Here is a 22,843-nt window from a genome sequence, read left to right on the forward strand (position 1 = left end):
TCAAAAACAGTATTTCAATCATATCAGACTGAATTTTCTCAAAGTTGCAAGTACCATAAAAATAGTTCCAAATACTACTACTCTCCTTTCTGACTTTTATATTTTCGGTTTCTCAATAACTTCCAACATTTTTCTTTTTGGTTACTCCAAACTTACTTACTGTAATATTATTTGGGGTAATACATACCCGTCCTACTTAAACAAACTGTTATTGATCCTTTATTTTCTTCATTTGGTCTTCTTAAAATTCAGAATATTAACCATCTTCAACAAAGTGTTTTCCTCTATTCATGGCTAAACTCGATCCTGCCATCACACTTTGATGATTTATTTAGTTTCAATCTTAATTTTCATAACCACGGTACTCGGAGCGCAAATCAAATACGTATTCCTTTTTTTTAAACTACTTCTTTTAAACATAGCATTAAGTTCACTGGTCCTAAACTCTGGGATAACGTACCAGTTAATATAAAAAGTGCTTTGTCTAAGAAGAGTTTTTCTTTTAAATTGAAACGGCACCTCTTATCTAGTTATGTTTAATTATCCTTTCACTCATTGTAGTTTTGATATTTAGTCTTTTCGGTACCCTGAAACTAAAAGTCTTCATTACTGTTTTTGTCCTGTTTCCGGTTCCCGTGTTGTCCTGTTTTTATTTCAGTTTCTATGGGCTGCCTTTTACAAGCTTCGCTTTTTAGGAATGTTGCCCCTCTTATTTTAGTCATATTTACTGTTAATTTTTATTTTCTATGAAAGACAAGAAGAGAAATAAATGTTACTTTGATTGATTGATTGATTGATTTGAAATGATTGGAAGGTTCACAGATTTGCATAGTTATTTTCTATTAAAATTTTATACACAAATTATACACTATAGCAAAAGCATTGCATTTATTCCATCCGAAATGATAAAATACTCAATATGTATATATATAATATTCCATCATGCCTTCTTAATGTATATTTAACAATGGTAGAATCTCATTTAAAAATTGACCACCAAGTTCATTTTCAGCAATAAGAATGTCAGTCTACTAAGCACTTTATTGCTAGCATCATAATCATTTAATCCGTAACCTCGTTAGATCCAAAAAAAGCACTATTTGTTTTGCTATAATTTCAGAAGGACCTCACTCCAGACAGTTTTCGGATCTCTTCATATGACAGCCAAAAGACTAGTGACCAAGGTGCCTATTAAAGAATACAAACAAAAATATTCATCTTTATACAAATAGGTATATAAAATCACTGTTGTGCTTCTCGCAAGGTTTATTCCTTAATAACAAAAGATTAAAGTAAGTGTAATACTTCAGCAGTTATTTGTACAATGTAGGTACAGTTACTGGTTCAGTTATTTGTACAATGTAGGTACAGTTACTGGTTCAGTTATTTGTACAATGTAGGTACAGTTACTGGTTCAGTTATTTGTACAATGTAGGTACAGTTACTGGTTCAGTTATTTGTACAATGTAGGTACAGTTACTGGTTCAGTTATTTGTACAATGTAGGTACAGTTACTGGTTCAGTTATTTGTACAATGTAGGTACAGTTACTGGTTCAGTTATTTGTACAATGTAGGTACAGTTACTGGTTCAGTTATTTGTACAATGTAGGTACAGTTACTGGTTCAGTTATTTGTACAATGTAGGTACAGTTACTGGTTCAGTTATTTGTACAATGTAGGTACAGTTACTGGTTCAGTTATTTGTACAATGTAGGTACAGTTACTGGTTCAGTTATTTATACATTGTACAGTAGTTACTGGCTCAAAACCTGAACAAAGGTACATGGTGTATGCTTAGGGATGTGTTACTAAAGTTGAATAATAAAACACAACTTTTGAGATAAATTTTGTATTGCCTATTGCCTTGAGTGCAAACTGAACAATCAAAAAGGAAAATCAAATGACTATGATTTCTCACCATTCTCGCCCAGATAGGAAAAAATCCTTTATACAAAGCACCAAAACCTTCTTGACCTACTGTTTTCCGTAAACAATCCAACGATGATTTGTAAATTAAGCCTCTACCATTGGCATCGGTAGGTTGGTTCATAATTCGTGTTTTAATCACATCTGCTGGTGTTCCTAAAATAGCAGCAACAAGACCTGAACATCCACTGTAAATAAGTAAACCCATTACATATGAGGGAATCGTTTTCTGTTTACCAGTAGTAATTTACCAGATGTTGATGTGATTTTATAATTGGACGTCTCCAACATTACCTTGCAAGGGTGTGTGTAAGCCAGTTATCTGTCAGCACTGTATTTCTTAAGATTATTTGTTTTGTTGTATCATACGTAGCTAAGTCTATAAATAATAATAGAATACTCAAATACAGTTTTAGCCATGTTATTTTCTCGTGTCAATGTTTGTAAAAATGGTATTTTCTGTAGACTCTCGTCATTGTACAATTCTTGTATTTTAAAAAATAATTCTTTAGATATTTTTAACTGTAATTTTTCTCAATTTAAATGTATTATTAATGAAATTATTTAAATTTTCTTTTTCATTTGTATATATTTATATTGGCTCATATTTTATAGTTTAGCTTTTATTTTCAACCTGTTATTGGTGTTTTACACTGTTGGTTTGATATAAAGAATAAAAAAAAAAAAAAAAATTTATATTTACCTCCCATATTTACTAATGCTGCTCTTTGGACATTTGGTACCCAGCCCTTCCATAAACCTCGCACTCCTCCCTGTTTTACAATTTGAGTAAATGCATGGAATGTTCCTTTAACTCTAATATTAAATAAATTAAGATTTATAATTTGATTTTTAATAATAAAAAAACAATATAAGTAAAATCATGTCAAAAAAATAATTTAATTACTACATTAAGACAACATGTAAAAACACAACCTCTGTGGTTTACCCTCCAATCGTCTCCGACCTTCCATCTGCATTTGAACTTTTACTAGGTCAGTTGGACTAGCAATGAATTGGCCAATAGCACCGGCTGCGAGGCCTCCGCAAACAGCTTTCCTGTTTGATAAGATAAATATCGTTCTTATAACTTGTATAAAAAATGATACAAATACTCGCATCATACAGATTATCATTAAACTTAATAGGCTTTTAGCTGATGATTGGCGTTAATTCAACAACTTCACATACCAAACAGGAAAAGTTCCATCTTCATTTTTACCCAATACATTATCACGAATATATTCATATGCACCCATTCTACAACCAGTGTATACTAAAAAAACAGAAACAAAACATTATATATTCATATGCACTCATTCTACAACCAGTGTATAGGAAAGAAACAGAAACAAAACATTATATATTCATATGCACTCATTCTACAACCAGTGTATACTAAAGAAACAGAAACAAAACATTATATATTCATATGCACCCATTCTACAACCAGTGTATACTAAAGAAACAGAAACAAAACATTATATATTCATATGCACTCATTCTACAACCAGTGTATACTAAAGAAACAGAAACAAAACATTATATATTCATATGCACTCATTCTACAACCAGTGTATACTAAAGAAACAGAAACAAAACATTATATATTCATATGCACTCATTCTACAACCAGTGTATACTAAAGAAACAGAAACAAAACATTATATATTCATATGCACTCATTCTACAACCAGTGTATACTAAAGAAACAGAAACAAAACATTATATATTCATATGCACTCATTCTACAACCAGTGTATAGGAAAGAAACAGAAACAAAACATTATATATTCATATGCACTCATTCTACAACCAGTGTATACTAAAGAAACAGAAACAAAACATTATATATTCATATGCACTCATTCTACAACCAGTGTATACTAAAGAAACAGAAACAAAACATTATATATTCATATGCACTCATTCTACAACCAGTGTATAGGAAAGAAACAGAAACAAAACATTATATATTCATATGCACTCATTCTACAACCAGTGTATAGGAAAGAAACAGAAACAAAACATTATATATTCATATGCACTCATTCTACAACCAGTGTATACTAAAGAAACAGAAACAAAACATTATATATTCATATGCACTCATTCTACAACCAGTGTATAGGAAAGAAACAGAAACAAAACATTAAATATTCATATGCACTCATTCTACAACCAGTGTATAGGAAAGAAACAGAAACAAAACATTATATATTCATATGCACTCATTCTACAACCAGTGTATACTAAAGAAACAGAAACAAAACATTATATATTCATATGCACTCATTCTACAACCAGTGTATACTAAAGAAACAGAAACAAAACATTATATATTCATATGCACTCATTCTACAACCAGTGTATAGAAAAGAAACAGAAACAAAACATTATATATTCATATGCACTCATTCTACAACCAGTGTATACTAAAGAAACAGAAACAAAACATTATATATTCATATGCACTCATTCTACAACCAGTGTATAGGAAAGAAACAGAAACAAAACATTATATATTCATATGCACTCATTCTACAACCAGTGTATAGGAAAGAAACAGAAACAAAACATTATATATTCATATGCACTCATTCTACAACCAGTGTATAGGAAAGAAACAGAAACAAAACATTATATATTCATATGCACCCATTCTACAACCAGTGTATACTAAAGAAACAGAAACAAAACATTATATATTCATATGCACTCATTCTACAACCAGTGTATAGGAAAGAAACAGAAACAAAACATTATATATTCATATGCACTCATTCTACAACCAGTGTATACTAAAGAAACAGAAACAAAACATTATATATTCATATGCACTCATTCTACAACCAGTGTATAGGAAAGAAACAGAAACAAAACATTATATATTCATATGCACTCATTCTACAACCAGTGTATACTAAAGAAACAGAAACAAAACATTATATATTCATATGCACTCATTCTACAACCAGTGTATAGGAAAGAAACAGAAACAAAACATTATATATTCATATGCACTCATTCTACAACCAGTGTATAGGAAAGAAACAGAAACAAAACATTATATATTCATATGCACCCATTCTACAACCAGTGTATACTAAAGAAACAGAAACAAAACATTATATATTCATATGCACTCATTCTACAACCAGTGTATAGGAAAGAAACAGAAACAAAACATTATATATTCATATGCACTCATTCTACAACCAGTGTATACTAAAGAAACAGAAACAATACATTATATATTCATATGCACTCATTCTACAACCAGTGTATAGGAAAGAAACAGAAACAAAACATTATATATTCATATGCACTCATTCTACAACCAGTGTATACTAAAGAAACAGAAACAAAACATTATATATTCATATGCACTCATTCTACAACCAGTGTATAGGAAAGAAACAGAAACAAAACATTATATATTCATATGCACTCATTCTACAACCAGTGTATACTAAAGAAACAGAAACAAAACATTATATATTCATATGCACTCATTCTACAACCAGTGTATACTAAAGAAACAGAAACAAAACATTATATATTCATATGCACTCATTCTACAACCAGTGTATACTAAAGAAACAGAAACAAAACATTATATATTCATATGCACTCATTCTACAACCAGTGTATACTAAAGAAACAGAAACAAAACATTATATATTCATATGCACTCATTCTACAACCAGTGTATAGGAAAGAAACAGAAACAAAACATTATATATTCATATGCACTCATTCTACAACCAGTGTATAGGAAAGAAACAGAAACAAAACATTATATATTCATATGCACTCATTCTACAACCAGTGTATAGGAAAGAAACAGAAACAAAACATTATATATTCATATGCACTCATTCTACAACCAGTGTATACTAAAGAAACAGAAACAAAACATTATATATTCATATGCACCCATTCTACAACCAGTGTATAGGAAAGAAACAGAAACAAAACATTATATATTCATATGCACTCATTCTACAACCAGTGTATACTAAAGAAACAGAAACAAAACATTATATATTCATATGCACTCATTCTACAACCAGTGTATACTAAAGAAACAGAAACAAAACATTATATATTCATATGCACCCATTCTACAACCAGTGTATAGGAAAGAAACAGAAACAAAACATTATATATTCATATGCACTCATTCTACAACCAGTGTATAGGAAAGAAACAGAAACAAAACATTATATATTCATATGCACTCATTCTACAACCAGTGTATACTAAAGAAACAGAAACAAAACATTATATATTCATATGCACTCATTCTACAACCAGTGTATAGGAAAGAAACAGAAACAAAACATTATATATTCATATGCACTCATTCTACAACCAGTGTATAGGAAAGAAACAGAAACAAAACATTATATATTCATATGCACTCATTCTACAACCAGTGTATACTAAAGAAACAGAAACAAAACATTATATATTCATATGCACCCATTCTACAACCAGTGTATAGGAAAGAAACAGAAACAAAACATTATATATTCATATGCACTCATTCTACAACCAGTGTATAGGAAAGAAACAGAAACAAAACATTATATATTCATATGCACTCATTCTACAACCAGTGTATACTAAAGAAACAGAAACAAAACATTATATATTCATATGCACTCATTCTACAACCAGTGTATACTAAAGAAACAGAAACAAAACATTATATATTCATATGCACCCATTCTACAACCAGTGTATAGGAAAGAAACAGAAACAAAACATTATATATTCATATGCACTCATTCTACAACCAGTGTATACTAAAGAAACAGAAACAAAACATTATATATTCATATGCACCCATTCTACAACCAGTGTATAGGAAAGAAACAGAAACAAAACATTATATATTCATATGCACTCATTCTACAACCAGTGTATAGGAAAGAAACAGAAACAAAACATCATATATTCATATGCACTCATTCTACAACCAGTGTATACTAAAGAAACAGAAACAAAACATTATATATTCATATGCACTCATTCTACAACCAGTGTATACTAAAGAAACAGAAACAAAACATTATATATTCATATGCACTCATTCTACAACCAGTGTATAGGAAAGAAACAGAAACAAAACATTATATATTCATATGCACTCATTCTACAACCAGTGTATAGGAAAGAAACAGAAACAAAACATTATATATTCATATGCACTCATTCTACAACCAGTGTATAGGAAAGAAACAGAAACAAAACATTATATATTCATATGCACTCATTCTACAACCAGTGTATACTAAAGAAACAGAAACAAAACATTATATATTCATATGCACTCATTCTACAACCAGTGTATAGGAAAGAAACAGAAACAAAACATTATATATTCATATGCACTCATTCTACAACCAGTGTATAGGAAAGAAACAGAAACAAAACATTATATATTCATATGCACTCATTCTACAACCAGTGTATAGGAAAGAAACAGAAACAAAACATTATATATTCATATGCACTCATTCTACAACCAGTGTATACTAAAGAAACAGAAACAAAACATTATATATTCATATGCACTCATTCTACAACCAGTGTATACTAAAGAAACAGAAACAAAACATTATATATTCATATGCACTCATTCTACAACCAGTGTATAGGAAAGAAACAGAAACAAAACATTATATATTCATATGCACTCATTCTACAACCAGTGTATAGGAAAGAAACAGAAACAAAACATTATATATTCATATGCACTCATTCTACAACCAGTGTATAGGAAAGAAACAGAAACAAAACATTATATATTCATATGCACTCATTCTACAACCAGTGTATACTAAAGAAACAGAAACAAAACATTATATATTCATATGCACTCATTCTACAACCAGTGTATAGGAAAGAAACAGAAACAAAACATTATATATTCATATGCACTCATTCTACAACCAGTGTATAGGAAAGAAACAGAAACAAAACATTATATATTCATATGCACCCATTCTACAACCAGTGTATACTAAAGAAACAGAAACAAAACATTATATATTCATATGCACTCATTCTACAACCAGTGTATAGGAAAGAAACAGAAACAAAACATTATTATACAGATATTGACTGCTTAGAGGTTAAATATAAGATTTGACATCCCCGAGGGAATGATATTAAGTTCGAGGGAATATATATTTCCCGAAGCGCCAGCTGAGGGAAATATATAATCCCCGAGAACTTAATATCATTCCCGAGGGGATGTCAAATCTTATATTTAACCGATATAAAAGGCAATATCTGTTATATTATATAGCCAAGAACAAGTCTGCTGGGTTGGGTGAAGCTAGGCTAGGCCTCCTATTATTTGTATTGTATTTAAAACAAGCCTGCCTAGACACCTTACCTTGCGAAGAATAATATACAGATAATTACTAATTAATGATTCCTTGGCAATAAAATATTCACTTAGGCCTAGGTCGTTTAAATTAACAGAAGAATTTCCATCAATAAGCCTATTAATAATAATATTATAATCAGGTAGGCCGAATAAACAATTCGTCTTCTCTCGATCTTCGAGGAGCCGAATCACCGGATGTTCAGCGCGTACTAGTTACTAGGTTACTACCGTGAGTATTGACCAATCACAAACGGTGTTTCATCACATTTAGGGTGGACTTATAACAAATGAGGGCGCTATGTATGCATAGCTTAAATAGTTTAGAAGATTAATTTCTTCAAGCAAATTCCGTGGCCCAGCGGATGAAACGTTGTCTTGCGATGGAGTGACAATTCCACCCGAGTTCAAGATCGAGTAGATGACTTTTGTTTATTTATCGGCAACGCGAGTGTTGGCACACGAAAATTACACAGTCAATATCATCGTACTCGAGAATCTATATGTTTAATGACAGGGGACACGATAATTACGCGAAAATTACACAGTCAATATCATCGTTCTCGAGGATATATACGATTTACGATCCTCGCAGCGGTAGTCATGTGATGCAGTTTCAACCAATCACGTTAGCGTATTTACATAGGCTATGTAATATATATTCATATGCACTCATTCTACAACCAGTGTATAGGAAAGAAACAGAAACAAAACATTATATATTCATATGCACTCATTCTACAACCAGTGTATAGGAAAGAAACAGAAACAAAACATTATATATTCATATGCACTCATTCTACAACCAGTGTATAGGAAAGAAACAGAAACAAAACATTATATATTCATATGCACTCATTCTACAACCAGTGTATAGGAAAGAAACAGAAACAAAACATTATATATTCATATGCACTCATTCTACAACCAGTGTATAGGAAAGAAACAGAAACAAAACATTATATATTCATATGCACTCATTCTACAACCAGTGTATAGGAAAGAAACAGAAACAAAACATTATATATTCATATGCACTCATTCTACAACCAGTGTATACTAAAGAAACAGAAACAAAACATTATATATTTATATGCACTCATTCTACAACCAGTGTATACTAAAGAAACAGAAACAAAACATTATATATTCATATGCACTCATTCTACAACCAGTGTATACTAAAGAAACAGAAACAAAACATTATATATTCATATGCACTCATTCTACAACCAGTGTATACTAAAGAAACAGAAACAAAACATTATATATTCATATGCACTCATTCTACAACCAGTGTATACTAAAGAAACAGAAACAAAACATTATATATTCATATGCACTCATTCTACAACCAGTGTATAGGAAAGAAACAGAAACAAAACATTATATATTCATATGCACTCATTCTACAACCAGTGTATACTAAAGAAACAGAAACAAAACATTATATATTCATATGCACTCATTCTACAACCAGTGTATACTAAAGAAACAGAAACAAAACATTATGATCATTTATATGCACTCATTCTACAACCAGTGTATAGGAAAGAAACAGAAACAAAACATTATATATTCATATGCACCCATTCTACAACCAGTGTATAGGAAAGAAACAGAAACAAAACATTATGATCATTTATATGTTGGATGTTTTTATTTACAAGCATGTTCAATTTCCAGAAATACTAATTGAATTTTTGTCCTACATTGCTAAAAAACATTTTATTTATGTACACTAACTGGTATTTTACTAACTTGTTCACACTGCCTTTGCAGAAGCTGTTTGTAGGCCCCATTATGTAATTATCGTAATATTAAGGCCCCGAAATCTGTCCGACCTGGGGGCCTCCACAGCCCCCTAGCCCCTGCCAATAGGTGCATGCAAAATCATCCATACAGACCTACAGTACCAACTTTCTTCAATGTCGGCAGGTATATAAATAATAATAGTAATAAGACTAAATGTACAATTTACAAAATCTAAATAAATCTGTACTGACCAATATGTCTGTATACTGCTGGTGTAACTCCCTGCCATAATTTTAAGATGCCTTCTTCTTCAACTGGAATATTAAAACAAATATATATGTGAATTTAAAAACAATTTAATGAAAAAAATGATATCCTGTTGTTTAGTACAGTAGTAGCCTACAAACAACTTACCAACTCCTGCAGCTGTTCGCATCATTCCACGATAAGGGGCAGAATTCTGACTATTTTTTACCCCGATTTCACCTTGAATTTGAAGACGGGTCTTAGTCAAATCCAGTGGAAATGTTCCTATAAATAAATGTTAAATATGCTAGATTTATACAAATAAAATGGCTTTATCTTTAACATGTGCAGCACTTTCAGAAACTACAAAATTGCTGCGTGGATGATTTTCTGCCTAGTATAATAATAGATGCTCTAGAACACACCTACGCGAACTATGTTGTGTTTCTGTTAATTCTAATTCACCCTTGGAAAGGGTGCTTTTAATTAATAAAATAACGGATAATAATAATTAATAATCTATTTTAAAGCATAAGCAATCCAAACACTAGGCCTAGGCCTATATATGAGAATTTCGGACTTCGGCCCTCGATAAATAAAAACCGCAATATGTTAGGCCTGGCCTAGACAAAATGAATGGAGAAAAAAAGAGGTGCAAAAAGAAAAAAAAATGCCCTCTAGGCACTGTAAATAAATATATAAACGACGAAAATGTGTGTGTGTGCGCGCGGCAAATACAAAATAGTTGGGCCCGACCGTCTGTTCCCCTCCGTGCTAGCTACTACCTAGGCACCGATAGGTCTGGACTAGGAGGCCCTACCTACACTACTACTACTAGCCTAGGTAGGGCCTCTAGGCCTAGTTAGGTCTAGGCTAGACCCTCCTAACTAATATTTAATAAGGTAGCCTACCGCCGTACCTGTTTCAGCCACAGTTGCAGCACATGCTGATAAAACATATTTGAATATAGTACTGTCAGGATTCATCCAGGTCTGATTTAAAATACCTGGCATGACCTTTATTTATAAAAATTACAACCCCATGCAGTTAATTAAAAACTCCCTGAAGTGTATGTTGCATGCACAGTATTCGCCCCATAATTATGACATGTCAATCATCAATCATCAGAGCTCGACGAACATAAAAACACAGCGCGATAGAGAGCCGCCGAATCTTTATCTCCTCGTGAATTTTATGTTTAGCGCCCTCAATTTAATTTAATATAAAAAAAAGGAATTACGAATGAGAGGGTACGTTTATTGTAAATACATAATAGAAAAATAACGATTAAAAAAGAACGACGTTTCGACTTCATGATGGGGTCATTATCAAGTCTAATGAATAAAATTTAAAAAAACAACTAATTAAATAGCACAAGCCAGGGGTCAAAGTTTAAATAACAAAAGACCTATTGTCTAACATCCTGTCAAATGAAAAGCTTAGCTTTTCGGAGTCACTTTGTTTATTCAGACTAGGTTAATTGTCTGATATACAACATATCATAATATAAATAAGACAAATTTGTTTTTGCATTTTCTAAGTATACAAAACATGAATAAATTTTACTTGGATTAACAATCACGTTAAGGAATTACCGTAATTCTCTTCGTTACGTGACGTGTTTAGAAGAGAATTTACATCGCCTCAATGTAGTTGGTATGCCCGCGTTGTTATGCAAATGAGTTTTGCATGTGCAGTGGGGAAGATGGTATTGTTTTAGTCATTCGCGCGGTCAACACGCCATATTATTACATTTATTTATCTATTATTTATTTATTTCACTTCCCAACCAACAAGTATTTTATATTTATTTAACCCCAGCTAGTAGAGCACTAACAAACACTACCCGTTATGCCACATAATGTACACGGTAAATAAAGGGTGACAATAGTATAATATTCTTATACGCGCTTTACGTTACGTCATTACGTACTTTAGTTTGCAAAAGTAATCTCGAAAAGAACCCCATGTGGAAAAGAAGCCTATCAGTTGAAATGAAAGAGCACAATAGGCTTCTTATTTTTGAGGTTTTATGGTAGTCTATTTAATGGAAAAATTAATGCCATACGACTTTAATTGTTTCTGATTTTTTTTTTAAGGACCACTTGTTTTTAGGCCCAGGCTGACATTTTCAACCCTCTAAATATCTCTCTTTCAAAATAAAACAAACAAAAAATTCATTTCCATTAAAAAAAAAATATCTGTAGAGGTTCGAACTCAATCTAGAGCTGAGAGCTACGAAACAAGGGACCAAACAATATGACCGGTTAGCTCAGTAGACTGAGAGTCGTGTTAATAACACCATATGGTCGGAGAGTCAGTGACGTGGTGGAATAAGTTATGCGAGCTTGGTGCACACCTGGCACCATAACCTTTTGTTCTTCCGATCAGCTTTACTTGATCTCGTAAATTTTATGTTTAGCGCATCAACTTTATAATGTCAGAAAATTAGGAAACAAATGATAGAACATATTATGTGATGTTATACAACTTTATTATAATTATAGTCATACGTTTTTCTAATATTTTGTCGACAATGGCCTTTCATACCAATAACTCGAGGTATATTCAGAGCGTCATTTCGCAATGATCATTGCGAGTCTAGTCGGGTTGGTGAACATCAGTCCAAAATACGCAGATTTTTTTCCAAAATACGTCAAGTTGAGGGCGCTATACTAATCCAAAATACGCGAGTCTTTCCAAAATACGTCGACTTGAGGGCGCTATTCATTTTCCAAAATACGTGAATTGTCCAAAATACGTCAAGTTGAGGGCGCTATAAATTATCCCAAATACATGAATTGTCCAAAATACGTCAAATTGAGGGCGCTATTTATTTCCAAAATACGCGATTTGTCCAAAATACGTCAATTTGCAATTTGGGACCGCTAGTAATTTTCCAAAATACGTCAACTTGAGGGCGGCAAACTTTTTTTCCAAAATACGAGAGCCTTTCCAAATGTATCATATTGAGAGTGTAAGGTAAAATTACAGTTTAATGTATTCAAAAAAAGTTTCTTGGAATAAAACAAACAAGTACATTTTAGTTATAAATGAAAGTATTAGAAGGCAGAATTTTTTGTAAATAAAATGTCATAGAGTAGCCAATTATTATTTTTCAATGTAATCATTTATTACTGAAAAACAACAAATATATGTGCCAACATCAATCAATAGACAGTGCCTATAATATACGTTAATAATGTCTGAACGATGTACGATTGCATTGCCAGACGTAGCTAGTTTAAATGCGGCATAAACCGGCTACAAAACCAGCATGTACGTATATAGTATTTAAGTATAGTGATAGGTATGTGTTATATATTGGTGATCTACAAAATCGATATTTTTCCCGAGCTCGACAGACCAACATCGCTTTCAATTTAATGTACAGTACTTATGGTCTAATAAGTTACCTAATCTGAAATCTAACATAATAATTATTTCATATAATATATAATAATAAAAAGCATATGGTATTGTGATTAAAATAATAGCAATAATTAATTGGTTAGAAGAAGTAAAGGAGTTATTTAAATTGCGTATTTTGGAAAATGAATAGCGCTCTCAAGTTGACGTATTTTGGAAAATTACAAGCGGTTCCAAATTGACGTATTTTGGACAAATTGCGTATTTTGGAAAATGACTAGCGCCTTCAACTTGACGTATTTTGGACAATTCGCGTATTTTGGAAAATGAATAGCGCCCCAAGTCGACGTATTTTGGAAAGACTCGCGTATTTTGGATTAGTATAGCGCCCTCAACTTGGAGTATTTTGGAAAAAATTCTGCGTATTTTGGACTGAATTTCACCAACCCTATTGCAATGATCGAGCATTCTCTACTTCTATGGAGCGCCATTTATGCTTTTATTTACTTCCGAAATAGAAATAGTACTACGGTAACTGGTTCAGTGGACCAAATTTAGCACCAGTGGAGCACAGTGATATAAAATAGAAATGAGTCACTAATTTTAATATCTTTTCGTATGTTAATACACTGTGCTCAAGTGGACCCAATTTGGAGCCAGTGGAGCACAGTGATATAAATAGAAACAAGTCATTGAATGTTAATATCTTTTCGTATGCTAATACACTGTGCTCAAGTGGACACAATTTTGAGCCAGTGGAGCACAGTGATATAAAATAGAAACAAGTCACTAATTTTAATATCGTTTCGTATGTTATTACATTGTGCTCATGTGAACCCAATTTGGTACCAGGGAAGCACATTGATATAAAATAGAAATAAACCACGGAATTTTAATATCTTTTCGTATTTTAATACACTGTGCTCAAGATGTATTATTTCTTAGAATGATTTCCAAGGAATTGTAATAAAAGTTATTACGAGATAATCACCTGTAATCACCTGTCACCTGTAATCACCTGTCTTGTCGGGCTCGTAAGTAGACCATACATTTCTGTATGGTACATGTCATGCCCTCCCAATTTCATCAAGTCATCACTGCATGGTTTTTTTTTTTGGTTTTTTTTCATTCGTTTCCTTGATTTAAATTCTTCTGCAATACACTTCCCATAAAAGTAAATTTGTTGTATTTTCTTTCAATAAATTTATCAAGTTTATTTTTAAAGGCGTTTACTGTGGTGGTGTTAACGGCTTCCTCTGGTAGACTATTCCATAGGTTAACAATTCTGTAAGAAAAATTGTACTTGCGGATATCCAGTTTAGGTCGTCGCTTATATTATGGTGTATCTATGTCTTCTTAGGTTTCTCTCGTATGTTTTCATAGGGAAGAAGTTACGCATTCCACTACCACTTAGGCCTGTCACCATTTTAAAAACTTGAATCATATCTCCTCGTAATCTTCTAAAGGCCAATGTTGGTAGATTTAGTCGTTTTAGGCGTTCTGTATAATCCAGGTCTTTTAATGATGGAATTGCTTTTGTTGCTCTCCTTTGAACTTTTTCAATGCATGTTATATTTTTACGAAGAAACGGAGACCATACACAGTTAGCATATAAAGGTGAGGTCTCACTAATGATTTAAAAAGTGGAACAAACATTTCCTCATCAAGGTAGTTAAATGTATGTCTGATCAGACCAACAACTCTATTGGCTCTATTACTGACGATTCCAACGTGTTTGCTGAACTTGAGGGTCTGGTCAAATATAACGCCCAAGTCTTTTTCTTCCTCTTTTGCCTGCAAAGCCTCCGCTGACATCGTATAATTGTACAATTCAAGGTTCCTGCCAAGATGCATAATGCAGCACTTATTGACGTTAAACTTCAACTGCCACGTTTTTGCCCAATCGTTAGCTGCATCAATATCACGTTGGAGGGCTTCACAGTCAGCCCGACTCTTAATGTGATTGAACAGTTTGGTATCATCAGCAAACATCTCTGTGTGGGTTTCTATATATCGGGTAGATCGTTTATGTAGATCAAGAATAGTATAGGTCCGAGGACACTTCCTTGGGGTATCCCGCTTGTAACATGAGACCAAAACGATAAGGTTCCTTTAATTGCAACACGCTGCTTCCTTCCAAGAGTAAGAAACATTCTATCCATTTTAAAAGATTACCATTAATTCCATATGCTTGTATTTTTTTTCAGTAGTCGTTGGTGTGGGACAGTATCGAAGGCCTTGCTAAAATCCAGGTATGCTACGTCTACACCACCTTCTTCATCAATAATAAAAGATGAGAATTGATGAATTATTATTTTAAATGTATTTTTACATCGATTAAGCATATTTGAATACCTACCGGTATGGTACCATACATGTTCGACAATACAGTGTCACATATCTCTCTTTAAAAAAAAACAATATTCATAAAAAAAAAATGTCCGTCGAGGTTCGGACCCCAGCCGTTAGCACTCAAAACTGAGCATTACCCGTTACGCCACCAAGTACATGACTGAAAAGCTGATAATAGTCTATTTATACGTGTATTACGTAATTCATCATTACGTCATAAATATCCTATTAACCTTGCTACAACCAAAATGATCAGTTAGCTCAGTCGTCTGAGCGTCGTGTTAACAACACGTATGTCGTGGGTTCGATTCCCACTGGTCGGTGGAATAGAGTTAAGGCTATGCGAGCCACTGTGTTTGGGGTTCACAGATCATACGTCCCCCTTTCCACCACACATCATGAGGCGACAACATCAATGCATCTGGTGATGTGGTGGAAACGACCCCAGAAGGCTGTGGCAGGGCCTTAGTGCTGAGGCAGGGAGAGCACATTTACCATCTTTTTTTTTATTGGCTCTCGCCAACTGCTTTGATTGTATAAATTTTATGTTTAGCGCCCTCAATTTATTTTAATGTAAAAAAGGGAATTAATTCTCTTCGTTACGTGTTTAGAAGAGAATTAATTTTATCTCATCGTAGTTTGGTATATGCCGTGCGTTTGTTATGCAAATGAGTGTGCACATGTGCTGTGGGAAAGATGGTATTGTTAGTCATTCGCGATCAACACACAACACTGTTCAATTTTTATTTTGTTAATCTTCGTTACGCGTTACGTGTTGAGAAGATAATGTATCACTCATCATAGTTTGGTATGCCGTTCGTTGTTACAAATTAATTTGTGCAGGTGTAGTGGCAAAGATGGTATTGTTAGTCATTGGCACTCAACGCGCCCCACTGTTAAATTTTGATTTTGTTAATCAATGTTGCAACATTGGTAGCGAAATGTCCGATTCTTCATAGTAGTTGGTGTGTATGGCCGCACCGTCCCAGAATAAACATGTTTTAAACAGATAGTTTGTCTCTGATGGTTTATGTATGGGGTTAATGGAGAGTGAAATAAGATCAAATATAGAACATTTGCAAAGATGCCGATTTCCAGACCAATTTCGAAGCTTAGACTAATTCCGTTGCCGGGCTAGGCCATAATATACGAAGTAGAAAACCCCACCTAAAATGTTGAAGTCGCATCTGGATAGTTGAAATTTTAACATTATCATAATTATCATAGGTGACTATGTATAGTAATAGTATAAGTAAGTGTATTTCTGGGCTCTATTTTCATTGCTCTGCCTCAACCATGGATGGGCTAGTACTGGAGACTTAATGTTTAATTTTATATTTCAATTAATAGGTGCACTTTCCGGGGACAAGCTCATATATTGTCCTGGTGAGTCTTATATAGTTTGTTTCATTCAAATCATGTAACGCCACTTTTTCGGGCGGGAACCTACTGTATAGGCCTACAGCTCTTTTTTCAAAATTGTCTTTGCTCAGCCCCAAGCATGGTGGGGTACTGAAGATTCTTCTGCATGTTGTTTGAAAACATAATAGATGTCATTTTCGGGTACCTTGTAGCTCTATTTTAAACAGTTTGGTATGTGCGTGCGTTGTTATGCAAATGAGTCTGTGCAGGTGTATTATGGTAAAGATGGTATGTTAGTCATTCGCGGTCAACACGCCACATTGTTAAATTTTGATGCTGTTAATTATTTACTTTAGAAGATTTTTCAAATCATGTAAATAAAATATTTTCCGGGCGGGAAGCTAGCAGTTTCCCTCGTTTAGTTTGCAAAAGTAATCTCGAAAAGAACTCCATGTGGAAAAGAAGCCCACCCAAGAGTTTCTGATTTTAAAAAAGGTCCACTTGACATTTACAATCCTAAAAATATCTCTCTTTCAAAATAAAAGAAAAACAATATTCATTATTTTCCATTTAAAAAATCCACTCGCGCCAAATTTGGTCCACTTGAGCACAGTGTATTAACATACGAAACGATTGAAACTTGAGTGACTTTATTTCTATAACCAATGTGTCCACTTGAGCACAGTGTTTTATACGAAAAGATATTAAAATTTAGTGACTTTATTTCTATTTTATATCACTGTGCTCCACTGGGGCCAAATTGGGTCAACTTGAGCACGTTGTATTAACATACGAAAAGATATTAAAATGTATTGACTTTATTTCTATTTTATTTTTTTATTAAACCTTATTTTGTAAGGGTGACCCTAAACAGCATATGCATACAGTCAAAAACATATATGAAACAAGCACGAATGTGCGATACTCGGGGGGTACAGCAAAAGAAGCTGTAATGACGTCATAAGACGGGATGTGACGTCACATACACATCATTTAACCTCGCTATCAAAATACGGTACCATCTTAGAGACGTCATATGGCTGCATCCGGATTGAAATTTAAAAATCCGGCTCTATAGCTTTGAGGAAATGTCCCTGTAGTATATTCATGCAAAATCCCAGCTCAATACTACAACGAATAAGGAAGGAGTAGAACTTTATAAATCGCAATTTTTCGATTGGTACCATGTTTATGACGTCGTAATTCTGCATCCGGTTGAAGTACGAACATTTTCTCTCTATAGCTTTGTTCACCTATTACCCTAGTATAATGCATGCCATTTTTCAGAGCCGTCAGACGACGCGTAAAGAACTAGTAGGACTTGAAAGTTGGATCAATAGTGTCCGGATGGAAGAAGAGGCGGAAAAGATGAGAGAGTCCTACTATAGACTCAGGTACCCCGTGTAATAAAACGAGATATACTCTATATCATATTACGTATACAGTATATTTCACCATAAAGTTTAAGAAAAATAGGTTTCGCCAGGGCTCGAACCGGGGACCTTCTGTTTGTTAAGCAGACTTGATAACCAGTACACTACGAAACCTCTTACACCAAAAATGTGGGTTACACAAAGTTTTTTAATCCATTTAGGCCTAAATTACAAATAAATATGGTAATAAGCACAAAGCAAAATAAACCTGTGTAAAAGTGATAATTACCGATTACACAAAATAAGTATTTAAAAAAATAATAAAAATAAGATATACTGTATATCATATTGCGTATACAGTACTTTTCACCATAATTAGTGATAACCACTACGCCATGAAGCCGCATATAACAACATAACGCTGTGGTGTGTGTCACACATTGTGGTGTCTTAATTAAACAAATTAATTAACAAAAATTTAAAAATCCGGCTCTATAGCTTTGAGGACATGTCCCTGTAGTATATTCATGCCAAATCCCAGCTCAATACTACAACGAATAAGGGAGGAGTAGTACTTTATCGTACTTTTTACTCAATAGTGTCCAGATGGAGGAGAAGATGAGTGAGTCCTAGACTCTCGGGGGTACCCCGAATAAAAACGGATGAGCTATGTTAAAAAAAATATAAAAATATATAATATATCTGTACTTAAATACAAAAATATAGCCTACAATACTATACAAAACGTTGAGTTTTTTCTTTTGGGATTAAATATTTTTTACAGCAGACTTAAAATTGTCTATTGTTACCGCATTCCTTAGTTTGGTGGGTAGCAAATTCAAGTATGTTGGTGCTGCTCTGATGAAGCTGTTCTTAATTAAAAGTTTCAGTTTTAGGGAAAGGGGCGACAAATTTTTCTGGCAAGACGCAGGGCAAGATATTCCGGAGCAAGACCATTTGCAGACCTGTAGGTAAGGCAGCCCAGTTGTAGATGCATGCGATCTTGGACTGTATGAAGATTTAAGGTGTTGTAAATTTAGTATGTGAGAGGATGAGCTTTAAGGATAATGCGAAATGCTCTATTTTGAATGGTCTGTATTCGGTCAATATTCGATCTGATTCCCCAAACACTACAACAAAAGTCAATGTGTGGAAGGATTGTAGTGTTATAGAGGAGTATGGATGTGTGTTTATTAATGAAATGACCGAGCACGCGATAAGATGGAGATGGACAAGCCCAGTTTGGAACGGAGTTTATTTACATGAAAAGAAAAAGATAAATTTGAATCAATGTGAATGCCAAGATGTTTCTGTTTGTCAGTTTGTGATATGGGTATATACGAAACGATATTAAAAGTAGTGACTTTTATTTCTATTTTATATCACTGTGCTACCTTGGTGCTAAATTGGGTCCACTTGAGCAGTTACCGTAGTACTATTTCTATTATTGAAGTTAATAAAGGCATAAATGGCGCTCCGTAGAGAAGTAGAGAAATGCTGCTCCAGCCATCCATATACCTCCACACAGCATGCAGCATATTTTATATGCAAGAAAGACCTGCTGCCCGAGTAACAACAGATCTAGAGAGAGAGGCTTGGGCTACCTACCTAGGCCTAGCTAGAAGAAAGACGTTTTGTACAATTATGGCGGGTTTTGGCGGTGACTCCTGGTAAATAGATTTTATTTAATTGATTATTTGATTAAAATGATTATCATGTAGGCCTGGCCCTAGGCCTAGGCCTAGCCTAGTAGCTAGGATATATTGCATTTTATTTATCTGTGTTTTTGTTTTATATATAGGCCTAGCCTAGCCTCCTAGGCCTAGGTAGGCCTCTAACTAGTAGGCCTAGGCCTAATTAATAGGCTAGGCTAGGCCCCACCTTCTTATAAATAATAATATTGAATAAGCCGCCCTCTATTTTTAGGCCTCTCTCAGAGAGATAGAGAGAGACAGAGAACAGCCCTGTGTGTGTAGTATACTGTTATATAGTTATATAGTTAGTAGTACTAGTAGTAACTAGTATGTAGAGTAGGCCTAGGCCTAGTAGTGCTAGCCTAGATGATAAAAATTAGTAGGCCTGGGTGTGTCGAAAGCGAAGACCTCGAAAGCGAATATCGAAGACCGAAGACCTCGAAAGCGAAGACCCTACGAAATGGTAGTGTGCACAAACTCCGACCAAAATCATACAAAATCGTGATAACACCTTGAATTTACAGATTCTAAAAAAATATTTCGATTTTAATTGTTACGTTATCAAAAAACATGACTTTATCTATGAACAGGCTCACGCATTTTCACCAATGGAGTTAATATGTGATATGGTTTTACGAACAAACACATCGCGCTATTTGCAAGGCAACGGACGCACAAGAAGGACCTCGCACAGAGCATTGAATTGAATGCAAAATTAAATGTCACTTTTGTTCCAATAACTTTGTAGCACACGTCGCCTACAATTTAAACCCATAGCCAATAGACACGTTTCGCGCTCGCGAGGTCACCGTCAGTTTGACCTTTTAGTGGGTATACAATGGTAAACAAACACAGCGAGAGGTATGTTAAAGCATGGGAGAACTGAGAGATGATCATCTTAAAAAGCAATCGTCAAAACTAGCCTTTTGATGGAATGGATGTTATTTATTTTCTAAACTTATGTTTTATATTCACTGTAGAATTATTTGGGCATTTGGTTCGGAATCATCGACTTTATTTATGTATTGTCATTTTTGGTTTGACACATATATATTACGGTGCATTTAATACATGTTAACTGTTGATTTTATTTACAAATGTTGCGTAAATATATTAATTATTATCTTTCATTCTTCTTCATGCTCCTATTGCATCTTCCATGTATTATGTGATGTTCTTCTTCATGCTCCTATTGCATCTTCCATGTATTATGTGATGTTCTTCTTCATGCTCCTATTGCATCTTCCATGTATTATGTGATGTTCTTCTTCATGCTCCTATTGCATCTTCCATGTATTATGTGATGTTCTTCTTCATGCTCCTATTGCATCTTCCATGTATTATGTGATGTTCTTCTTCATGCTCCTATTGCATCTTCCATGTATTATGTGATGTTCTTCTTCATGCTCCTATTGCATCTTCCATGTATTATGTGATGTTCTTCTTCATGCATCTGTTGCATCTTCCATGTATTATGTGATGTTCTTCTTCATGCTCCTATTGCATCTTCCATGTATTATGTGATGTTCTTCTTCATGCATCTGTTGCATCTTCCATGTATTATGTGATGTTCTTCTTCATGCATCTGTTGCATCTTCCATGTATTATGTGATGTTCTTCTTCATGCTCCTATTGCATCTTCTATGTATTATGTGATGTTCTTCGGCGCTTAAACAAACACCCAAGCCTAGTAGACGAAGTACCGCATCAGGCAACGCCACCGGGCGGGCGGAGAGACCCGAGCACATCGTGGACGTACCTTTCCTTGAAAAATTTCCAAGATTTTGCGCCACTATCCTTCGGAGCCGACGCAAACCACTCAGCAAGTGTTTGAAAATTAAAAACAGGAATATTATTCAGTGATTTTGTGTAGTTAAATTCACGATTTATCCAACATATACAACATTTATGATGCACCTTGCAACAAAAGCACTCGGCAGTCGCCATTTCGCTATGCTTCAACACGCACTAGGCGAGAGGTGTTCGATTTGTTTACAAATCTATACCCACTATTTCTGATTGGTCGCGAGCGAGAAACGTGTCTATTGTTTATAAGTATAGAAATAAACTACATAAAAGTAAATTGTAAGAAGTAAAGGATGGCGGTAGGCTTTTTTAAGGCTTATTTTAGAGCCTATATAAAAAGTGTTCGTATTTTGATTTTATATGTTGCTATGTGTTTTTTATCTATAATATTTGCCTATTGTTTATTATCTAAATGTATAAATAAATACAATAAGATATTCATTTTCCTGTATTGTATTTAAACTTTTACATTTTCCCATTGTATACTATTGCTGTTTTACTTAATCGCCAGTTTCAAAATGTTTTCTAATGCATTCATAATAGACAAATAATATAT

General features: G+C 33.7%; 2 protein-coding genes across 2 annotated transcripts in view; one reads left to right on the plus strand and one right to left on the minus strand.

Annotated features, from left to right (window-relative positions):
* Nucleotides 1–649: 649 nt before the first annotated feature.
* Nucleotides 650–11,478, minus strand: LOC140051602 (mitochondrial uncoupling protein 4-like). Its single transcript, XM_072096871.1, has 9 exons — nt 11,251–11,478; nt 10,500–10,616; nt 10,337–10,399; nt 3,119–3,203; nt 2,864–2,986; nt 2,631–2,743; nt 2,222–2,306; nt 1,920–2,115; nt 650–1,188 (listed from the first exon to the last, which is right to left on the minus strand). Exons 1-9 carry the CDS (start codon nt 11,342–11,344, stop codon nt 1,117–1,119), a joined length of 948 nt encoding a protein of 315 aa, XP_071952972.1. The 5' UTR covers nt 11,345–11,478; the 3' UTR covers nt 650–1,116.
* Nucleotides 11,479–20,306: 8,828 nt separating this feature from the next.
* LOC140045263 (syntaxin-8-like) overlaps nt 20,307–22,843 on the plus strand; it is a 32,866-nt gene continuing 30,329 nt past the window's right edge. Inside the window, exon 1 of the mRNA XM_072090103.1 lies at nt 20,307–20,457. Within this exon, the coding sequence (XP_071946204.1) occupies nt 20,333–20,457 (125 nt within the window). The 5' untranslated portion in view covers nt 20,307–20,332. The remainder of the gene's footprint in view (nt 20,458–22,843) is intronic.

The sequence above is a fragment of the Antedon mediterranea genome, chromosome 1 (genome assembly GCF_964355755.1).
Source record: "Antedon mediterranea chromosome 1, ecAntMedi1.1, whole genome shotgun sequence".
Taxonomy (NCBI): domain Eukaryota; kingdom Metazoa; phylum Echinodermata; class Crinoidea; order Comatulida; family Antedonidae; genus Antedon; species Antedon mediterranea.